Here is a 21,058-nt window from a genome sequence, read left to right on the forward strand (position 1 = left end):
TACAGATATATATTAAAAAAAAATGAAAACATTATGGCCAAAAAAATAAATAAAAAAATCGCCCAGCCCTAATATATACAAAAAAAAAAATATGTACAAAATCTGCCTATGCATTTCAAGTTAATCTTTATAAAAAATTTCAACTGTTTTTGTTCTACCGTCTTCAGTGCATCTGCAGACTATTGCTTTCTGCTTTACACTGAAACCATTAGGGAGCTGCTTTGACAGCTCAATGTCTAGCCCTTATTTCTGAACTACTGACAGGTCGAAAATTCTCATTATAAGTACATTTTTATAAAACTGACAAGAATATGGCTTAAAAGGGTTGTCTCACTTCAGAAAGTGGCATTTATCATGTAAAGAAAGTTAATACAAGCTACTTATTAATATATTGTTATAGTCAATATCGCTTCCTTTGCTGGCTGGATTCATTTTTCCACCACATTATACACTGCTCGTTTCCATGGTTACAGACCACCCTGCAGTCCATCAGTGGTTGTCATGCCTGCACAATATAGAAAAAAAAAACACTAACCTATGTGTGCTCCCATGGTCCTGGCCACCAGAAAGGCAAATGCTTTTGCCTATAGCAGGGATCAGCAACCTTCGGCACTCCAGCTGCTGCGAAACTACAACTCCCAGCATGCAAACTTACTGTGCTGTTCTTGTAACTCTCACACGGAAGTGAAAGGAGGATTCTGGGAGTTGTAGTTTCAGAACAGTTGTAGCGCCGGAGGTTGCTGATCCCTGTCCTATAGTGTGCAAGCACGGCCACCACTGATTGATTGCAGGGTGGTCTGTAACCATTGAAACGAGCAGTGTATAATGTGATTGAAAAATAAATCCAGCCAGCAAAGGAAGCAATATAGGTAATAATACATTAGTAAGTGGCTTGTATTAACTTTCTCTACATGATAAATGTCACTTAATGAAGTGAGACAACCCCTTCAAATGCACGTTTATGAGCTGTCAAAAGTTCAGAGATAAGGGATACACATTGAGTTGTCAGCAATTCCCTGTAAAACAGAAAGCAAGATGTATGCAGATATACTGAAGGCAAAGGCCATAGAAGAAAAAAAACAAAAAACAAAAAAAAACACTTCAATAGTTTTTGTTTTTTTAATAAAGAGCAATTGAAAAAATGATTTTTAGTCCAATATGAGTAAAATGCAACAATAAAAATGACCCCTGAAGTTGTCTATAGCCTTTAAATCATTCAAGTATAAGACCCTCTTGGTCCAGGGGCAGCAAGCTCTCATTACCGGTACTTGTCATTTACTAGACTGAATCCAAGATAAGAGATGGATATCGCCAGTGTGAAGTGAAAATTAAGTACAAATGACAGAATGAACCTCAGCCATAGCCAGGCATTTAGCACACTCTGTTTACCATGCATCTTCAGTAGCTTGTAAGATAAAACAATCCCAAAAACCGCGATTCCTCCATTTTTATTGTGTGCAACATATCCTGTACACTATTAAAACCATTCTTGTTTTAAATAACAATAGAAGAATATGCGTAGTGGTCACAAATATATATTTTGTACATATAAAAAAAATGAAACTAACACAAAAATAAAGAATAGCATAACAACCTAACAGCAAGGCAGATAACAATAGTTTAGCTAAATAACTATTTCTTCAAAATACTTAAAAATTATTTTTTTTTTGCAAAATTTAAGAAATCTAAGCCGTTTTTGAATGATTTTAATTGGCTACAAAGCCAGGAAAGTAAATGAAAGCTGCTTCACCACTAAAGCTCTTAACTGCCCTATCCTGTAGTAATGACTTTCAGCCCTACTTAGCATGAATGTGCTCAAAAAGCCACTGATTACAGAATCAAAGCTGTCATTCTGTAACTTGGCAGATGTAAACCAGCTTTTATTAGCATAAATGAAAGATTGCTTTGAACAGCTCTCAATCATATGATTCACCAAATCAAGGTAATACTTTCAGAGTCTGCACGGTAGGCAGCAGCCCAGCTAATCCAGCGGAGCTGAAATTGGAGCAGAGTGGATGTCAACACAAACCTCCATCCCCTGCAATGATCTCACTGCCTTGTTTCAAAGTCTTGTCATAGAAGTACAAATAAGATGTATTTACCACCTTTACCTTTATAATGGCAGCAATCTAGAAATGCATCGCTGGAATGATATACTGAGCCAGCATCACAAGAGGAACACAGCAGTAAAGCATAAAATTGCTGATCTTACAGTCGTAAAATTGCTGACCTTACAGTCGTAAAAAAATGCTTAGGGGTCTGATAAACCAAAACCCAATTAATGTAAGGTAAACCATGGAAGTGCTCCGTATCGCTTCTGCTCCGTATCTTGCGGGTTGTGTGCATGAGCACTATCTCTTGGGAACACAAAGGATTTTATGGGTTAAATTCCTACTTGATCAATCTTCATCTGCCCAAATGGGACACACCTCAGAGGACTGTCAAGCCCAATATGCATTAAATAGTTGCCATGTTCCACAAAAATAGTCTTGACCCGACAAAAATAGTACCGTATATAACTAGCCACAGACCTATACCATGTAAACCACAGCAATCTGCATTTTTCTCTGCAGAAAGTAAAGGTAGCATCAGCGTATTAAACTCGTGTAACAATCCTATCATCAAGAAAAACAAAAAAATGGCATAAAAATCTGTATATATCTACATAATTCACATAAGTCACTCTTCCCTCAGCAGTAGAGGGCCTAGTGTGAGACAGAGTCATGAGTCTAAGAAAAATTAAATCTTCTTAAGGTCTTGCATAGAATGCATCAGTTTACAGAAAAGCTACAGTGTACGTGTCTTCCAGTGCAAATGCTCCATCCTTCTCAGAGTCATGCTCAGTTCTGCTTGTCCTGTATGTTCGATTCATTGGCAGAGGACTTAAATCTATTGGCTGAAATAGAAGAATATAAATTTCAATATAAACGGAGAAACTTCAGACAAGAAATATCAGACCACACATTTATGTAACAGACACAAACGGATCTCATGTGTTCCTCTTATCCTACAGCAGGCCACAGACATTAGACTGTTAGGTGATGTGTCTTTTGCGTGGTGCCCACCTACAGTAGGCTCGCCAACCTAAATAGTTTCATAAGGGATAAACTGATGCCATAGCTGTGTGGATGCGCTCCCTGCAAGCTACACAAACAAATATAACACTAAGGCAATTCAAATGTGTACATTAAGATAGATGCTTTAAGGGGGATGTCCGAGGTAAATAAAAGCCTGGGCAGCAGCAGCATGTAATAAAATAGCAAAATAAATCATACTTTCCATTCTACTCCCTTGCCATTTGCTGCGTTGCGCTCTGATCCTCTCAGCCATTGTCCGTTTTTTCTGGACGTCCCTGGCTTCAGCAGTCAAGTACCATATACTGTTGAGGTCTGTGACTAGCTGCATAGTGACTTGGCGTGCACGGGATGTCACTGCTGCAGTCAGAAAGTTGATGCCCTAGTCCCGCAGCACTGACATGACACTGGAAGCAGCAGGGGAGAAAAGTGGCAAGTATGACCACTCACTGTTGCTATCCAGGTTTTTATTTAACTTGGACAACTCCTTTGGACAATTAAATGTTTCCAGCTCATTTAAATTCATACCTATGGAGATTTTAAGGCCGAGTAATTTTTTTAGCACTTCTTATAACTTCGAAACAGAAGTTATAAGATATGCATGAACAGACAAGTAAAATTATAGTGAAAGCAGCATGTAAACAGGACTCTCTCTAGTTGTCAGCATTGGAATGAATGTTCTCCCAATTTAAAAAAATTGAAATCCCAGTGGTCCGTGCTCATGGGCACAATCGCCAGAATACTCACACCTAGAGCTGTGCCGCCGGTGCCCACAGATTGCCGGGATACCTCTGCTCCCGCCCAGCGGGGTTGGTCGCTTTAATGTGTGTAGCTCTGCAGGCTTCTAGCCTTCCTGCTTCTGCCTACTACCCCCTGCTCTCATAGGGAACACATCCACTCTCCTTGGCTCTTAAATGGCCAGTATGCATGGCCTTTCCTGGGTTATTTAAGGTGCCTTCCCCTATGGGAGGATGTCTAAGTAATAGGTGGTTAGCTTGTGTAGTCCTGAGTAGGTGCACTATTGTATTGTCTTGACCTCCTGTCTCTGACCTCTGCCAGATCTACACTGTCCTGCCTGACTTTCGTATTGACCCTGTGCCACCTATCCTGACCTTCTGCCTGCTTATCGGATTGAACAAACTCTGTCTGCCCTGACCTCTGCATGTCCTCCGACCTCCCTCCCACTTGTCTGTTCACTTGGTGCCAAGCACTGTGTGTGTGTGTGTGTGTGTGTGTGTGTGTGTACTCCTAAGAGCAATGTCTAAGACAAATCTGTTCAGTAACACAGTGGGTCTACATTAAACAAAACAAAAAAAACATCCAATCAGACAAAGCACATGTTATACACTTGTTCATAGTGGTGGGATGGCAAGTCCCACAAAAATCAATACAAGAATTCTAAAAACACCTACTAACCAGTTTACAGCTTAAAGGGAACTTGTCACATCGTTATACTGCTAATACACTCCCTGCCAAAAGTCTCTGTTGTAGCATAAAGAAAGAATTTCTAATATAGTGTGTGCTGTATGCACTTAACCAGAGAAGAGTCTAACAGCATGTGGCACACGCGCAGTGAAGTGAGGTACACGAGCCTTGGCACACTGCGCATGCGGCGGATGCCACTAGACTCTTCTCCAGTAATGTATATACTGTAGCACGCTCTGCATTATAACTTATTATACCTAATGCTACAACACAAACTTCTGGCCAAAACATCAGCCCAACACCGTGACCAGCTGGCCTAACGTCCAAGAGGGAACCTAACTGATCCAATACAGCTTTAAAAGGAGTCTGACCAAGTCACATGAATCCTTTCAGCTGGTCAGAAATTCTGTGAGTCGTTCAGTGTGTAATATAATGTATTGTTAGCGTGTAATCATGCTAGTAATAGTAGTTGTGAATGTAATAATAATAATAATAATAATAATAATAATAAACTATTGGTTGCATAGGGATTCAAAAGCATGAAAAACTGAAATCAGTATTATCTTACTCTGCAAATAAAACATAATAAGGAGGAGAGAATAATGAAGCTCAGCTTTTATTAAACAGCCAGAAGTTTTTGCTGTTTCCGTTCCATCTGCAGGAAATACTTACGCAATATGAGCTTGCGCTTCTTTTGCTCCGAGTGAAGGAAGCTGCTGAGATAAAAGACCACTGGTAGGAATAGGATAAATGCTGACACTGCAATCACCGGGACAGTATCAGTACAGGGTAACGTGCAGTTGAAAGTTCTACTCCACAGTTTGCGAGTGCTGTTCATCTGAAAGAACAAATGTACGATTAGCCCACCAGTGTTGTAAAACTGTACTGTATCCATAAAAAGTGCTCCATCCAGTTCCAATATTAATTGGTTCTCGGACGACCGCTGTAATTTGAAAATATTGTATTGTATTGGGAGCATAACAATGGACACCAGCCACAAAATAGGAAAGAAATGAAAATGAAAAACAAAGCAAATAATTATTAGAGTTAAAGCAAGGACTTACGGTACTTAAAAAGGTCAGTCATAGATGCTGGAAGCTGTAAATCACTTTCTTCTTCAGGGTCCTGCATAGTACAAAGTGTATCAGAAAATAAAAAGAAGCTGAACTCACCTGATGTCCAAAGGAGCAGCTCATCCTGGCACAGAGGCAATATAGAGCATATAGTACAGCACTGTACTGTAGGGGGCACTGCTAGAAAGCCATCAGCATATGCACTTCAGTAATAACTAGATTTTTGTACTTACCATAAAATCTGTTTCTCTTTCGTTCATTGGGGGACACAGACTTGACCATGGGTATAGCTGTTGCCGCTAGGAGGCGGACACTAAGCACGCAGTGTAAGCTCCTCCCTCTTCAGCTATATCCTTCCTACAGGGACCAAGCTAATCAATTTAGTGCAAAAGCAGTAGGAGAAGCCAGACACAAGTAAAATTACATGATGTACAAACCCAGAACCATACAGGCCTGAAAAGGCCCATAAACAAAAAACTGGGTGGGAGCTGTGTCCCCCAATGAACGAAAGAGAAACATATTTTACGGAAAGTACAAAAATCTAGTTTTCTCATCCGTCTCATTGGGGGACACAGGCTTTGACCATGGGACGTTGCAGAGCAGTCCCTGGGGGTGGGCTTAACTACAACCCCCTGCCAATCAAAGAACCGCTATTTGCAAAACTCTACGCCCCAAAGAAGCGTCAGAAGGTGCAAAGGTGTGCACTATGTAAAACTTAGAAAAAGTATGCAAAGACGACCAGGTTGCCGCCTTGCACACCTGAAGGGCCGAAGCCCCCATGATGCCCCGCCCAAGAGGCTCCCACTGCCTGAGCAAAATGAGCAGTCACCTGGAAGGGCTGGGCCCGTTCCTTAACGCGGTACTCTTCCACGATAGCCAAACTAATCCATCTGGAAATGGAAGTCTTTGACGCTGCCAGCCCATGTCTCGGCCCCTCTGGAATCGCGAACAAGGAATCCGTCCGCTTGAAAGATGCCGTCTGTGACAGATAGATAAGCACTGCACGCACCAGATCCAGAGCGACTGTTCTCGATGATGAGACGGGTCCGAACAAATTGAAGGAAGAATAATCTCATTTAGATGGAATGTCGACACCACCTTCGGCAAGAAGGACTGCACAGGGCGAAGGACAACCTTATCCTGATGGAGGATCAGGAAGGGCGACCGACATGACAGAGCCGCGAGTTCCGACACTCTACGGATAGAAGTAATTGCAACCAAAAAAGCCACCTTATAAGACAGGAAGCGCAGCGACACCTGCTGCAAAGGCTCAAACGGAGAAGATTGGAGAGCGTTGAGCACTAGATTAAGATCCCAAGGATCCAATGGAGGACGGAAGGGGGGTGCAGCATGCGCCACCCACTGCAGAAAAGTCCAAACCTCCGAAAGCAAAGCTAAATTTCGCTGAAAAAGAATGGAGAGAGTCGACACTTGCCCTTTGAGAGAGCCGAGAGCCAGCCCCAAGTCCATGCCCGACTGCAGGACAGCCAAAAGTGGCGGCAAAGAAAAATGAACGGGAGACAGCTGTCTCTGCTCGCACCAACTAAAGTAGGAATTCCAAGTCCGGGGGTAGATTCTGGAAGACGACGGCTTCCTGGCACGAATCATAGTCTGGACCACTACATCTGAAAAACCCTGAGCCTTCAGTACGGTGGCTTCAACAGCCATGCGGTTAAATGTAGCGACCCTAAATTCAGGTGGAAGATCGGCCCCTTAGACAGCAAGTCATCCCGAAGAGGAAGACGCCAAGGTTCATCTGCGAGAAGTGCGACTAGGGATGCGTGCCACACCCTGCGCGGCCAATCTGGGGCCACGAGAATAACAGAGAGCCCCTCGAATCTGATTTTCCTGAGAAGCCACGGAATGAGCAGAAGAGGCAGGAACACGTAAGGAAACGTGAACCGACTATGGCATCACCAGTGCATCGCATGCCAGGGCCCTGGGGTCCCTAGACCACGCGACAAAGTCCTTGACCTTGTTGTGGAACCGTGAGGCCATGAGATCCACATCCGGCTGACCCCACCTCTCGCAGATCTCCCTGCAGGTGAAGAGCCCACTCGCCGGGATCGAGACGCTCCCGGCTGAGAAAGTCTGCGATCCAGTTGTCTACGCCTGGAATGTGTACTGCCGATAGCGCCGGAACATGTTTCTCCGCCCACAGCAGCACCGTCTCCTCCATGAAAATCAGCGCCGTCTCCTCCATGACTGTCGGACTCCGGGTGCTGCCCTGGTTATTGATGTATGCCACCGCTGTGGAGTTGTCGAACAGCACCCACAATTAACAACCCCCAAGACGGTCGGCCCAGTGTTGCAGAGAGAGCCGAATCGCCCTCAACTTCAGAGCATTAATTGGAAGGGAGCGCTCCTGGCATGACCATACCCCCTGGACCGAGAGATTTTCCAACACTACCCCCCAACCCCTGAGGCTTGCGTTCATTGTTAACACCCTCCAACGGAGAGGGATAAACGAACGCCCCGATGTAAACATCAGAGAGGCCATCCACCATCTGAGGGCCCGATGCAGTTGGGGCAAGGAGACGCATTGGCCGAACCAAGGAGGCTGGGGAGCAATCCCAGCTGCACAGAATGGCTCGCCGAAGCACTCTGGTATGGAACTGAGCATAGGGAACTGCTTTGAAGGCATAAACGATGTGCCCCAGAGCCTGCATGCAGCGACGAATGGGAACCGGAGCTGGCCGCAACAAGGGGAGAATCTGAAGATGGAGAGCGGATAGTTTTTCTGGAAGCAAGAACACCTTGGCCTGACAAGTGTCCAGTACCATGCCCAGATAAGTCAATCGCTGCGATGAATAAAGACAAGACTTCTGTCTGTTCACAATCCGTCCAAAGCGCTCCAGGGTGTCCAGGACTATGCTCAGGCTGTCTGCCTTCCCTTGGAACGACTGACTCTTCACCAGGATGTCGTCTAAGTAAGGATCGCCACGATCCCCCTGGCATGGAGCAGGGCTATGACTGCCGCCAGAACCTTCGTAAAGACCCTGGGAGCTGTGGCCAGGCCGAACGAGAGGGCCACAAACTGGTAGTGAAATGGACCCACTGCGAACCGGAGAAACCTCTGATGACTGACGCATATTAGCAAGTGAAGATAAGCGTCCTTGATGTCTATCGAGGACAGGTACTCCCCCGGTTCCATGGACGTAATGACCGACCTCAGTGACTCCATCCGAAATCTGCGAATGCAAAGGAAACGGTTGCGCGCCTTGAGGTCCAGAACGGGAAGGACAGTCCCCTCTATTTTGGGAACCACAAAGACTGGAGTAAAACCACGGAAAGCGGTCTTGCGCAGGAACTGGAACAATCACACCTCGCTGCAGCAGCGTGTGAATTGCCAGAAAAAAAAAAAATCTGCAGCTGCGGGAGAGGCCAGAGGGGACAACCGAAAAAAACGGGACGAAGGGAAGGACTTGAAGTCCAGCTTCAAGCCCTATGCAATGACCTCCCTCACCCACGTATCTGAGCCAGCCAAACATGCCGAAACACATGAAGCCGGCCACCCACACAAAACAGAGGGCGCCGGGAGCTGCCCGTCATGCAGCAGAGCTCTTAGGGTTAAAGGACTTGGAGCCCTGTTGACGGGAATGCCAGGAAGGCCACGGCTTAACGGAAGGCCTGCGCTTCTGGCCTGTGGCCGTCTTATCGGACGCTCCCTTGGGGCCAGAAAAACTCCAAAAGGGACGAGAAAAAAAAAAAAAAGGCTTTTTCCTTATTAGACCGCCCCCTGTTCTGTGGTAAATGGGTGCTCTTACCACCTGTAGCGTCCGAAATGATCTCATCCAGGGGCTTACCAAAAAGTCTGCTGCCGGTAAAGGGGAGGGCCGTCAGGGTCCGCTTTGAAGCATTATCTGCCGCCCAGAAGGAGAGCCATAGGGTACAGCGAATAGCCACCAACAGGACTGACGAGCGAGCCTGGCCGCGTCCAAAGATGCTTCACAAATATATGCACTGGCATGTGAGAGCTGCAAGGCCACATCTGCAAGTTCCCCCGAGGGGACTCCCGAGTCGAGACCCTAACGTAAATTACTTGCCCACTCTCCCATAGCCTTTCTCACCCATGTAGAGGCAAACACCGGCTGAAGTGCTGTGCCCACTGCTTCAAAGGCAGATTTTTCAAACGCTTCCAGCTTCTTATCTTTGATATCCGCCATTGGCAAGGTAGTATGTTAAATTCACCAAACAATATACCCAATATTACACAACAAATGTGTGGTCCCAATCAAATTTAACACCACACCACTAATAAATATTAAATTACATCTTTATTCAAAATACATCTGTAAAATATTACAATGATAATAATACTCAAAAATTGGATCCCAATGTGCCAGTAGGCGGCGGAACAATAGCAGCACAGATCACATGGTCAAAAGAACATAAGATAAGAAGTCCACATGGGTTCAAATACATGATGAATATCAGTCCCTCCTTGCAACTTCATGTCTCCAATACACATGCCATCAAAGTAAGCAAGTCAAAATGGCTATGGGAGGTACTAAGATAAAAGCCACCCACCACCTAATTTAATCCACAAGAGTCCATCCTGTATATATAAGCCACAAATGCAATAGTCAGATGTCAGATATGTCAGAGCATTAAAGACATCACAGGAGATAAATGAAAAACAAGGGAGACAATTCAAAATAAATACGGACCGCAGTGCTATCGTACCACCACCGCACGTTTCGCCCTTCCGCGTCCTCCAGGGGACATGTGATGTATTTAATGCTCTGACATACCTGCCATCTGACTATTTCATTTGTGGCTTATATATACAGGATTGACTCTTGTCTACCTGTGGATCAAATGAGGTGGTGGGGGGGGGCTTTCATCTTAGTACCTCCCATAGCCATTTTGACTTGCTTACTTTGATGGCATGTGTATAGGAGACATGAAGTTGGACTGATATTCATCATGTATTTGAACCCATGTGGACTTTTTCTTATCTTATGTTCTTTTGACCATGTGATCTGTGCTGCTATTGTTCCGCCGCCTACTGCCACATTGGGATCCAATTTTTATTGAGTATTATTATCATGTATCATTGTAATATTTTACAGATGGATTTTGAATAAAGATGTCATTTAATATTTTAGTGGTGTGGTGTTGTGGTGTTACATATAAACAAGGTAGTATGTTTAGCCAAGCGGGAAACTGGCGGGTTCACTATAGGCAGACCTGCAACACAGGAAGGTCTACCTCCTACAGACACTAAGCTAAAAATTGATTAGGTTGGTCCCTGTAGGAAGGATATAGCTGAAGAGGGAGGAGCTTACACTGTGTGCTTAGTGTCCGCCTCCTAGCGGCAACAGCTATACCCATGGTCAAGTCTGTGTCCCCCAATGATGCGGATGAGAAACAGGGGTTTTACTAGAGAGGACTCCCCTGCATAACGGAAACAGAACTGATCCGTTTTGCAGCCCATCTATTATGAGGGAATGAATAATGGAATGCCTCTAAAAGGCATTCCGTCATAGAATTGCAATATAGTCCGTGGTAACAGAATCCATAACGCAATTCACCTTTTACCATTAAACGAAGCGTAAACAAATGTCAAAATATGAAATTTGCTCATCTCTAGTTACAACGTTCCAAAAAACAACATTGTATGTTGAAAATATTGTGTAATTTGAGGGACCACAATACTATATCAGAAATGCTTCAGGTATAAACTGTGTGCATTAGTTAATAAATCCTGACATAGTACCTATCATATTGTCACATGCTTCCATAGACGGAATCACTGTGATGCCAGGCTAGTGAAACAGATATCTCAATGCATAGGCAGTTGAAAACAACTGGAATTTTTCCTGTTTTGTTGCATTACAACCTGGTATTAAAATGGATTTCAATTTAGATTTTGTTCAATAGACCTAACAAAAAGTCCAAATTGTTACAGTGGAGAAGGCAGGGAAGTTCTTTTTTTTTTTTTTTTACCATCCGTGCTGCTGCATATATAGATCAGGAAATGGTAGCCCCTGTCATAGCATTCATGTGGTTGCTGGAGACCAGATAACTGCAGGAGCTGTTGGGTCTTAGCAGATCCAGATCAACTTTTCAGTAATGCTCAAAAGCCTTGTAAAAGCCTGCAGGGGCTGTATTCTCCCTGTAACAGTGGCTAATATGTTAGTACATATATCTGATTGTTAGGGGTCGACACCCAACAGCCCCATCAATCAACCTTGAATGGGAGTTGAACCTGGCACGGCCACTACTCTTTGAATGGAGCCATGCTTCTAGCTCCATTTTAAGTGCTAGCTCCGGCACTGGAGGCTGTAGGGAGCAGCTGATAGGTAGGAGTGCATTGTTTGGGGCCCCACCAATTGAATACTGATGCCCTGTCCTGAGGATAGCTCATCAAGATCAGGAGCTTGGAAAACCTTTTTAAGGGGAAACATTTAAACGTCTTGGAATGGCCTAGTCAAAGCCCAGACCTCCAAATGAGGTTCTGTGCCATGCCTTGAAAATGCTGTACAACAACACAAATCCTCTAACTTGCTGGAACAGTTTTGCCTGGAAAAAACGGGCAAAAATACCAGTGTCGAGATTGCTAAGCTAATCGTGACATACCAAAAGAGACTTGCATCTGTAGTTACAGGAAAAGGAAAGTAGTGACTTTCAAGAAGGTAATACTTATGCCCATTTCTCTTTTTTTTTTTAAATCTTGTAAAAGTTCTATAATTTGTGGAATGGCCAAGCAGATCCACAAAAATAATACATGTGTGCATGGCCCTATAGAAATGACTGGGTCCACGTGTGCGATCTGCAAAAATTGTGGACAGTACATGATCGGAAAATATGGTTGTGTGCAAGAGGCCTAAATCAAATAGTAAAACCCCAGAAATTCATTTTAATTCCAGCTTGTAATGCTACAAGACAAGGCACTGTGCGATCATGTACACTAACTTCTGCAGTAATAAACATTCATAAGATTAAGCCGATCACGGGGACAAGCAGCATTTTTCGGTTCTTCCTGTCACTAATTCCATTGAGGAAACTATAGTCAGGCTGTCCCCTGCACCAACAAATGTCATTCATCTTCACAGTAAACATGGTACTTGCACTGCACGATATACATAGGAGTATAGGAACTTACAGCATCTTCTAGGTCAATACATAAGGTGCTTGCCTGCTCCATATCACTGTACAAATTGCTCAGATGACGGTAGCTCTCGTTACAACTTTGGCACACTCTTGAATAATTGCCGTTTTGTGATGGTATTGGAGGTTCCTGCAATTAAAACACCAAATTCCAATTTAATAAACAGCACATGTATTCTAAAGTTATAGCTAGAGATGAGCGAATTTCAGGTTCTGAAATTCGATCAAGCTTCATTTACTGGTAAAAGGTCAATTGCATTATGGATCCTGTAACCATGAACCATAACGCAATTCTATAACAGAATGCATAACGGAATGCCTTTAGAGACATTCCGTTATTCATTCCGTCATAATAGAAGTCTATGGGCTGCAAAACTGATCCGTCCTGTTTCCGTTATGCAGGAGAGGACTCCTATATATAAGCCTCATAAAGAGGACCTCTCACTTCTCCAGACCTGCCTATTTTTAATAGCTTCATGCATTCCCCATGTAATAACAATTCTGGAACATCTATTCTTATGTCTCTATGATGTCCCATTCTTCTATTATTTGCACTAGAAGTTATTAATATGGCAGCACTGATTGGATAGAGTCAGTCTGTGCAGGTACACCCCCCACCTGGTTACCTCCCCTCTGTCCCCTTACTGAAGGCTAATAGCAATTCATTCATAACTTCTAGTAGGAATAATAAAGGAATGGCATAACAGGGACTATGGATGAGCGAATCGACTTCGGATGAAACAAGGTACCACTTGGAACCGAACCAGTTCGGGAAATGTTTTTTTACAGTACAAATTTATGAAGTTATTACGCGAAGTTTCGCGAGACTTCGTGAAGCAATCACTTCGGCTAATCTGAGCCCATACATTCTAGTACTGTACGGAGCAGGAGTATTAGAACAAAGTTTTATGCGAATCGACTTCGGATGTTTCATCCGAAGTCGATTCGCTCATGCCTAATAGAGACATAAGAAAAGAAGTTGCAGAATTGTTATTACATGGAGAATGCATGAAGCATAAAACAGGCAGGTCAGGAGCGGTGACAGGTCCTCTTTAAGTCACATATACAGTAACACTGACAATCTTATGACATCTAAACAAGTATATCACACCAAATCAACTAAAACAAGGAAAACGAGTTACCCTCGTTCTATTGTTGAAGCACTCGATCAAGCTGTCAAATGAATCCATGAATTCAGAGGTGCTGTTTAATATGCCTGTGCGGTTCTTCTGTAAGCAATCTGTGGAAGATAGCCACATATTAAAAAATTATTACTGTAAGGGTGTAAAAAATTTAAAAAAATAAAAAAACTTTCTATATTTCACTACACTGCAAATCATATAAGGTATAGTGTGTTCCTTAACTCAGCTGCCTAAATTAAAGCCTATGTACATCTTTGGGGGCATTTTTTATGATTGCATTTTACACATTTTGAGCAAAAAATAAAAAAATTTAATTGGTCTTTATTAAAAATGTTGAGCTCCTTTGTCTGTGCAGCTTTGAGACTCTAGTGGCATCTGAATTTTCACTCTGTTCCATCAGGCAGCTCAACTGATGGCTCCTTATCTCTGATCTCAGACCTCCTAAACGCTTATTATAGTTCAATTCTTATCTTGATAAGAATGTGGCTTAAAGGGGTTCTCTTGGCTTTTAATATTGATGACCTATCTTCAGGATAGGTCCGACACCTCCACCGATCTGCTGTATGAAGGCAAAGCGTGCACAGAAAGAGAGAAGGGAGCAGGCACACGCGCACCTTCCCTTAATACAGCTGAACGGCGGGGGTGCCAGGTGTCGGACCCCCAGCGATCTGATATTGATGACCTATCCTGAGGATAGGTCATCAATATAAAAAGCCCAGAGAACCCCTTTAAATAAGTGTTTATGACCTTTTAGTAATTTAGAGATAAGGTTTATTAGACGGCCGGCACAAAGTGAAAGTGGAAATACTTATGATCGCTTAATATTACGACAAAAATTGACTGATCGCAGTATAGCTCTTAGAAATTAATGGGGTAGCAGCATCACTTGCAACTTGCCACCACTGCGACCCCAGAATTGCAAAAAATCCAGGTAGGTTCTGGAGTTGTGGTCGTGGCAACCTGCAAGTGGTGCTGCTACCCCATTCACTTCTAAGGGCTGCACTGCTACACTGAGATCCTTGGTCACGTACAAGATGGCCAGGTAGCCCCAGCCTTACACACAGACTTTACAGACCGTACTTACTATCACACCTTGAGTCCGTCCACAACTGATCAAAGGATTCACTAAGCGCAAGAATGACTTGGACCCGAGCGGATCGCAGCAGTATTGTGGAACAGCTGACTGTGCTATTCTGCAGATAGGAGAAAATGACAGGCAGCGATGAGAAACTTTTCATACGTGAAGTGGGGAACAATAGACAAATCATAATTTGCTGTATAAATTGTATTAGGTTTCATTGATATTTTAAAACCTCTCCCCAAGACACAGTGCCATTATAACCCCAGGAATGTGGAGTGTCTCTATGTCACATGCTATAGAGGAAGGGAACAATGTCCCGTGTGATGTACTGGAATATTGCAGAACATTAATAGCCACTTGTATTACTCATCTTCCTCACTTCTGTCTGCTCACAGGAAAACGGAGTTCCAAGAAAAAAAGCAAAAAAATTAAAATAAACTGCTTCATGTAAAGTTGTGAGAGCTAGAAAGCCACATGTCATGGTTACAGCTATGTCGTCAGCACGTGAATGCTTCATGGTTAGAATGGGATGGTATGTTATGCTCCAATGTATACATGACTGCAGGGGTGATGTGCCCATACACCACGTGTGACTGCTGCAGCCAATCACATGCTTAAGTGGTCTAGTGCCATGTACCACTGAGGATAGTGACTGGCTGCAGGTATCAACATGACGTCACTGCTTCAGCAGCAGATGATGAGACAACCCCTTGCAGAGAGGAGTCAAAGCAGCAAACAGCCATTTTGCCGATGCCCGCCACGATCAGTCACACAGTTCCCCAGCATTGTAGCGCCGGTTGTCCATGGAATATATGGGCATCTTGACTCCGACAGAGGGGGCGCTGCTCTATTCTGGGTCATAGTGGGGGAATAAGGACATGTCCTAATAGGACAGGAGTTGTCTTTATGTGACAGAGCAGCCAATATAGGAGTCATCACAGTGATCAGCTGAAGGCAGGTCTGGCTCCCATCAAACATCTGCCATTGTGTGAAGATCTGCCCTGCATTTATATGGCAGCCATTCAGAGCGGATCCCTACTCTGTGTCCCTCCACTTTTGACATTTATATGCCTTAAAGGGGTATTCCGGTTGTTAGAAGTTACAGATAGGGAATAACTATTAGATTACGGGGGCCTGTACCCGCTGCAACCTCCCTGAATTGAACAGAGAGGTCGGTCTCACATGCTCACGGCCGCTCAACTCATTTCTATGAGAGTTCCGGAGATAGAGTAAAGCGCACGGCAATCTCCGGAATTCCCATAGAGATAAATCGAGTGGCCGTGAGCATGTGAGACCGGCCGCTTTGTTCATTTCAGGGGGGCTGCAGGGGGTACGCCCCCCCCTCCCCCTCATTCTCGTGATCTGTGCGGGTCCAAACGGTAGGACCCCACCGATCTAATTGTTATCCCTTATCCTGTAAATAGGGGATAACTTCTGACAACCGGAATACCCCTTTAAGGGTAGGTTCACATGGAGGTTTTTGTCCCAGGGCCAAAACTATTGCCCTTTCTGATGAGGGTTTTCATGCAGACGAGCGCTAGGTTTAGCTACATAATACATTGACTGGAGCTAAAGCGTGAACAGGCTACTGCGGCAACTGTGTGAGGGGTCCGTGCAATAACCGCGCCAAGAATGGACCTGTATATTCGTGGCGCAGTCTTGAAAACGCCAGAACCATCGACCGCATGAACTGTGGCTTGGCTTCCCGCTGAAAACAATGGGAGGCAGTTTCAGCATAGATTCACCACCAAATCCACGCTGAAACTCGCGCCAAAAGTCCTACATCTGAATATACCCTACCAAACGCCTTTACACCTGCAGTAAAGTTTCATCTTTAAAACTAACTAACTGCATAAACAGCAATTCCCTAATATGTCGTCACATCTTCCCACTGAGAGACACAAGGTACAGAGGGATATCAAGACAGGTGTAAAAATAATAGACCCCCAAGGTGTGAAAGTGCTGGGTTGCAAGGACTACCAACCCACCTGCAGTAATAAGCCACAGTGCACATTGAGGCACATTTACTAAAATCAGCTTTTTACGGAAAAATGACACCAGCCCCTGGCTGGCATAGTTTTTAACTAACATTTACGTCTGTTTCCAGGTGAAAACAGTAGCAAATTTGCCGGGGCTGGAGTCCCGGCATGGCCCCCAACACCGCTTACTGCCGGACACGGCATAAAACCGCCCTTGGGACTAAGGCTACTTTCACTGGCTTTTTGGTTTCCATTTGTGAGATCCGTTCAGGGCTCCCACAAGCGGTCCAAAACGGATCAGTTTTGTCCTAATGCAATCTGAATGGAAAAGGATGCATCAGTTTGTCTCCGTTCCGCCTCCATTGCGCTCTGGATGCGGACACCAAAACGCTGCTTGTCCGCCTGATGATGCGGAAGCAAGTGGATCCATCCTGACACAATGCAAGTCAATGGGGACAGATCCGTTTTTACTGACAGAATGCAAAACGGATCCGTCCTCCATTGACTTTCAATGGTGTTTCAAGACGGATCCGTTTTGTCTATGTTAAAAGATAATACAAACGGATCCGTTCTGAACGGATACAAGCGGTTGTATTATCTGAACAGATCCGTCTGTGCAGATCCATGACGGATCCCCACTAAACACGAGTGTGAAAGTAGCCTTAATATTAGTACAACGTACGGCGCCGTACTTGGTGAGCAGAGAGAAGGCGACGGGCGCTGATGCCTTCTCAAACAGCTGATTGACTGGCGGTGCCAGGATGTGTCATCAAGTAAAATAACTTGGAAAAACCCTTTAATTGCCACCTGCAAAATCATTTATCATGGAGTCCGGTGTGAAATCTTGACAGTGTGATATAAAAAGGAGGAGGGGGGGGCACACCACGTTGTCCTTCACCTCTGCACTCAACATATTAGTATTCCTAATCCCATTATGGCTCCAGTAAAAAACTAAGTGCTGGACTCTACCTTTGATCTATGCAGAAAAAAAGCCACATGCAGCAACTTACCAACAAGCATATCCCCCAATCCTATATGTGTTTACTGGTGCAATGATGTTGACATTCACAACATCCCCTAAAGCCACAAGCACGGTTACCCGAAATAAGGAAATAAGGGGCGGACCAGGCCTCCCCTCTGTGCCCATAACTCTGTTCACTTACATTGTACAGATATTCAGAGTCCACATCTCAAATCACAGTCCACCCTGAAAATCTTCCACCAAATCCACGGTCTACAAGAGGCTTAAAGGGGGTTTTCCGGGATAAATTCTCAAAATAAACCATGGCAGTAACCATCGCAAAGAAGACTGTGTAATAGACTTACTGTCCCAAAGTCTCCTCCATTGACAAGCCCATACATACCTATGGGGATTCTCGTCCTGCCCGGGCAATGTTTGGGCATCATCATCACTGACCAGAAGGCCCAGAGGAGAAGCAGAGCTTCCACAGCTCACAAGCGCCATTTTATCTTTCCACTATGGTGTCCCAGCACAGGCTAGAAGCCAAAGCCATAGTGCTGTACTGCGCATGCGCCAGAACACTGATAGGAATAGGCAGAAACCAGGCATCAGCTATTAATTAGGGATGAGCGAACTTCTGTTTTCGAGTTCGAGTACAAGGTTCGGGATATCCAAGAATTCCGTTATGGATTCCGCTACCACCGACCATAAGTTATCCATAACGGAATTCTTAGATAACCGGAACCTGTTTGAAAACAGAAGTTCGCTCATCGCTATTAGTAAAGAAGCGGGCCTCCATGGTGACAGCGCAAGGAAAACAAGGTATTTGGGTGTCACCTACATTGGCTTCTGGGTTGGGTGGTGCTCTTTAGCATGTTTGGGGTACCGGAGAACCCCTTTAATTTCCTTAATTAGGGCGTTTAACCAGTATAACCCCTATACAGGTTGCCTATATAAATATGTGCAGAAGACATAAGACGTTGCCCACACACCTGGAGAGGATTGCCGATCTTGCTCATGGTCACTTTCAGCTGGACATACTCCTTGTAGCAGAATTGGCACAGCCGCACCGGCCTTGCCATGCTCACCAAGCAGTTGCTGAGGGTGGCACTGTTGTTAGCAAATTCATGTAGAAGCAGGGCACACTCTGCAGGGTCCGGGGCAGCATCAGGGGCCAGGGAGTAAGCTGGCACCAGAGACAGAGAAAGCTGCTGTGTCCATAGGGCCCTGGGTATAAGGTCAGAGTCTGCTGTGTCCTCCAGTAACCATTCCGTGCCCGCACACCCTGCAGCCAGCAGCAAGCACTTCAACAGGAAGCCTGCAATCATGGTGCAGACTGGTGGGTAGCGAGCATAGACTAGGACGGTGCGCACACTGCGATCACACTACAGACGCGACAGGCAGGGCACACTGGATCCTACTCCCGACCTGCTCCCAGCACACACAGCACTTCCGTGTGCACGGGGGCGGGGCTTCTCGAGGCTAACTCTTTCACTGCCGCATCAGGCTCCACTCACTGAAATGATGAGTGCAGAGCATCATTTCAGTCATGCTAAAGCGAGGGGCGCACATCATTTCAGGGCCCCTGAGGGGCGCACATCATTTAACCACCTCAGCCCCCAGTGCTTAAACACCCTGAAAGACCAGGCCACTTTTTACACTTCTGTCCTACACTACTTTCACCGTTTATTGCTCGGTCATGCAACTTACCACCCAAATGAATTTTACCTCCTTTTCTTCTCACTAATAGAGCTTTCATTTGGTGGTATTTCATTGCTGCTGACATTTTTACTTTTTTTGTTATTAATCGAAATTTAACGATTTTTTTGCAAAAAAAATGACATTTTTCACTTTCAGTTGTAAAATTTTGCAAAAAAAAACGACATCCATATATAAATTTTGCTCTAAATTTATTGTTCTACATGTCTTTGATAAAAAAAAAATGTTTGGGTAAAAAAAAAATGGTTTGGGTAAAAGTTATAGCGTTTACAAACTATGGTACAAAAATGTGAATTTCCGCTTTTTGAAGCAGCTCTGACTTTCTGAGCACCTGTCATGTTTCCTGAGGTTCTACAATGCCCAGACAGTACAAACACCCCACAAATGACCCCATTTCGGAAAGTAGACACCCTAAGGTATTCGCTGATGGGCATAGTGAGTTCATAGAACTTTTTATTTTTTGTCACAAGTTAGCGGAAAATGATGATTTTTTTTATTTTTTTATTTTTTTCTTACAAAGTCTCATATTCCACTAACTTGTGACAAAAAATAAAAACTTCCATGAACTCACTATGCCCATCACGAAATACCTTGGGGTCTCTTCTTTCCAAAATGGGGTCACTTGTGGGGTAGTTATACTGCCCTGGCATTCTAGGGGCCCAAATGTGTGGTAAGGAGTTTGAAATCAAATTCTGTAAAAAATGACCTGTGAAATCCGAAAGGTGCTCTTTGGAATATGGGCCCCTTTGCCCACCTAGGCTGCAAAAAAGTGTCACACATCTGGTATCTCTGTACTCAGGAGAAGGTGGGGAATGTGTTTTGGGGTGTCATTTTACATATACCCATGCTGGGTGAGAGAAATATCTTGGCAAAATACAACTTTTCCCATTTTTTTATACAAAGTTGGCATTTGACCAAGATATTTATCTCACCCAGCATGGGTATATGTAAAAAGACACCCCAAAACACATTCCTCAACTTCTCCTGAATACAGAGATACCAGATGTGTGACACTTTTTTGCAGCCTAGGTGGGCAAAGGGGCCCATATTCCAAACAGCACCTTTCGGATTTCACAGGTCATTTTTTACAGAATTTGATTTCAAACTCCTTACCACACATTTGGGCCCCTAGAATGCCAGGGCAGTATAACTACCCCACAAGTGACCCCATTTTGGAAAGAAGACACCCCAAGGTATTCCGTGAGGGGCATGGCGAGTTCCTAGAATTTTTTATTTTTTGTCGCAAGTTAATGGAAAATGCTGATTTTTTTTTTTTTTTTTTCATACAAAGTCTCATATTCCACTAACTTATGACAAAAAATAAAAACTTCCATGAACTCACTATGCCCATCAGCGAATACCTTGGGGTCTCTTCTTTCCAAAATGGGGTCACTTGTGGGGTAGTTATACTGCCCTGGCATTCTAGGGGCCCAAATGTGTGGTAAGGAGTTTGAAATCAAATTCTGTAAAAAATGACGAGTGAAATCC

The 21,058-nt window shown here is 44.2% G+C and overlaps 1 protein-coding gene across 1 annotated transcript; it reads right to left on the reverse strand.

Annotated features, from left to right (window-relative positions):
- Window positions 1-1,429: 1,429 nt before the first annotated feature.
- OSTM1 (osteoclastogenesis associated transmembrane protein 1) lies at window positions 1,430-19,301 on the reverse strand. Its single transcript, XM_040428846.1, has 6 exons — window positions 18,844-19,301; window positions 14,915-15,023; window positions 13,831-13,928; window positions 12,684-12,818; window positions 5,172-5,337; window positions 1,430-2,896 (listed from the first exon to the last, which is right to left on the reverse strand). The coding sequence occupies exons 1-6, from the start codon at window positions 19,177-19,179 to the stop codon at window positions 2,841-2,843; spliced, it is 900 nt and encodes a 299-aa protein (XP_040284780.1). The 5' UTR covers window positions 19,180-19,301; the 3' UTR covers window positions 1,430-2,840.
- Between the last annotated feature and the right edge of the window lie 1,757 nt (window positions 19,302-21,058).

This window comes from Bufo bufo, chromosome 4 (assembly GCF_905171765.1).
Source record: "Bufo bufo chromosome 4, aBufBuf1.1, whole genome shotgun sequence".
NCBI classification, from domain to species: domain Eukaryota; kingdom Metazoa; phylum Chordata; class Amphibia; order Anura; family Bufonidae; genus Bufo; species Bufo bufo.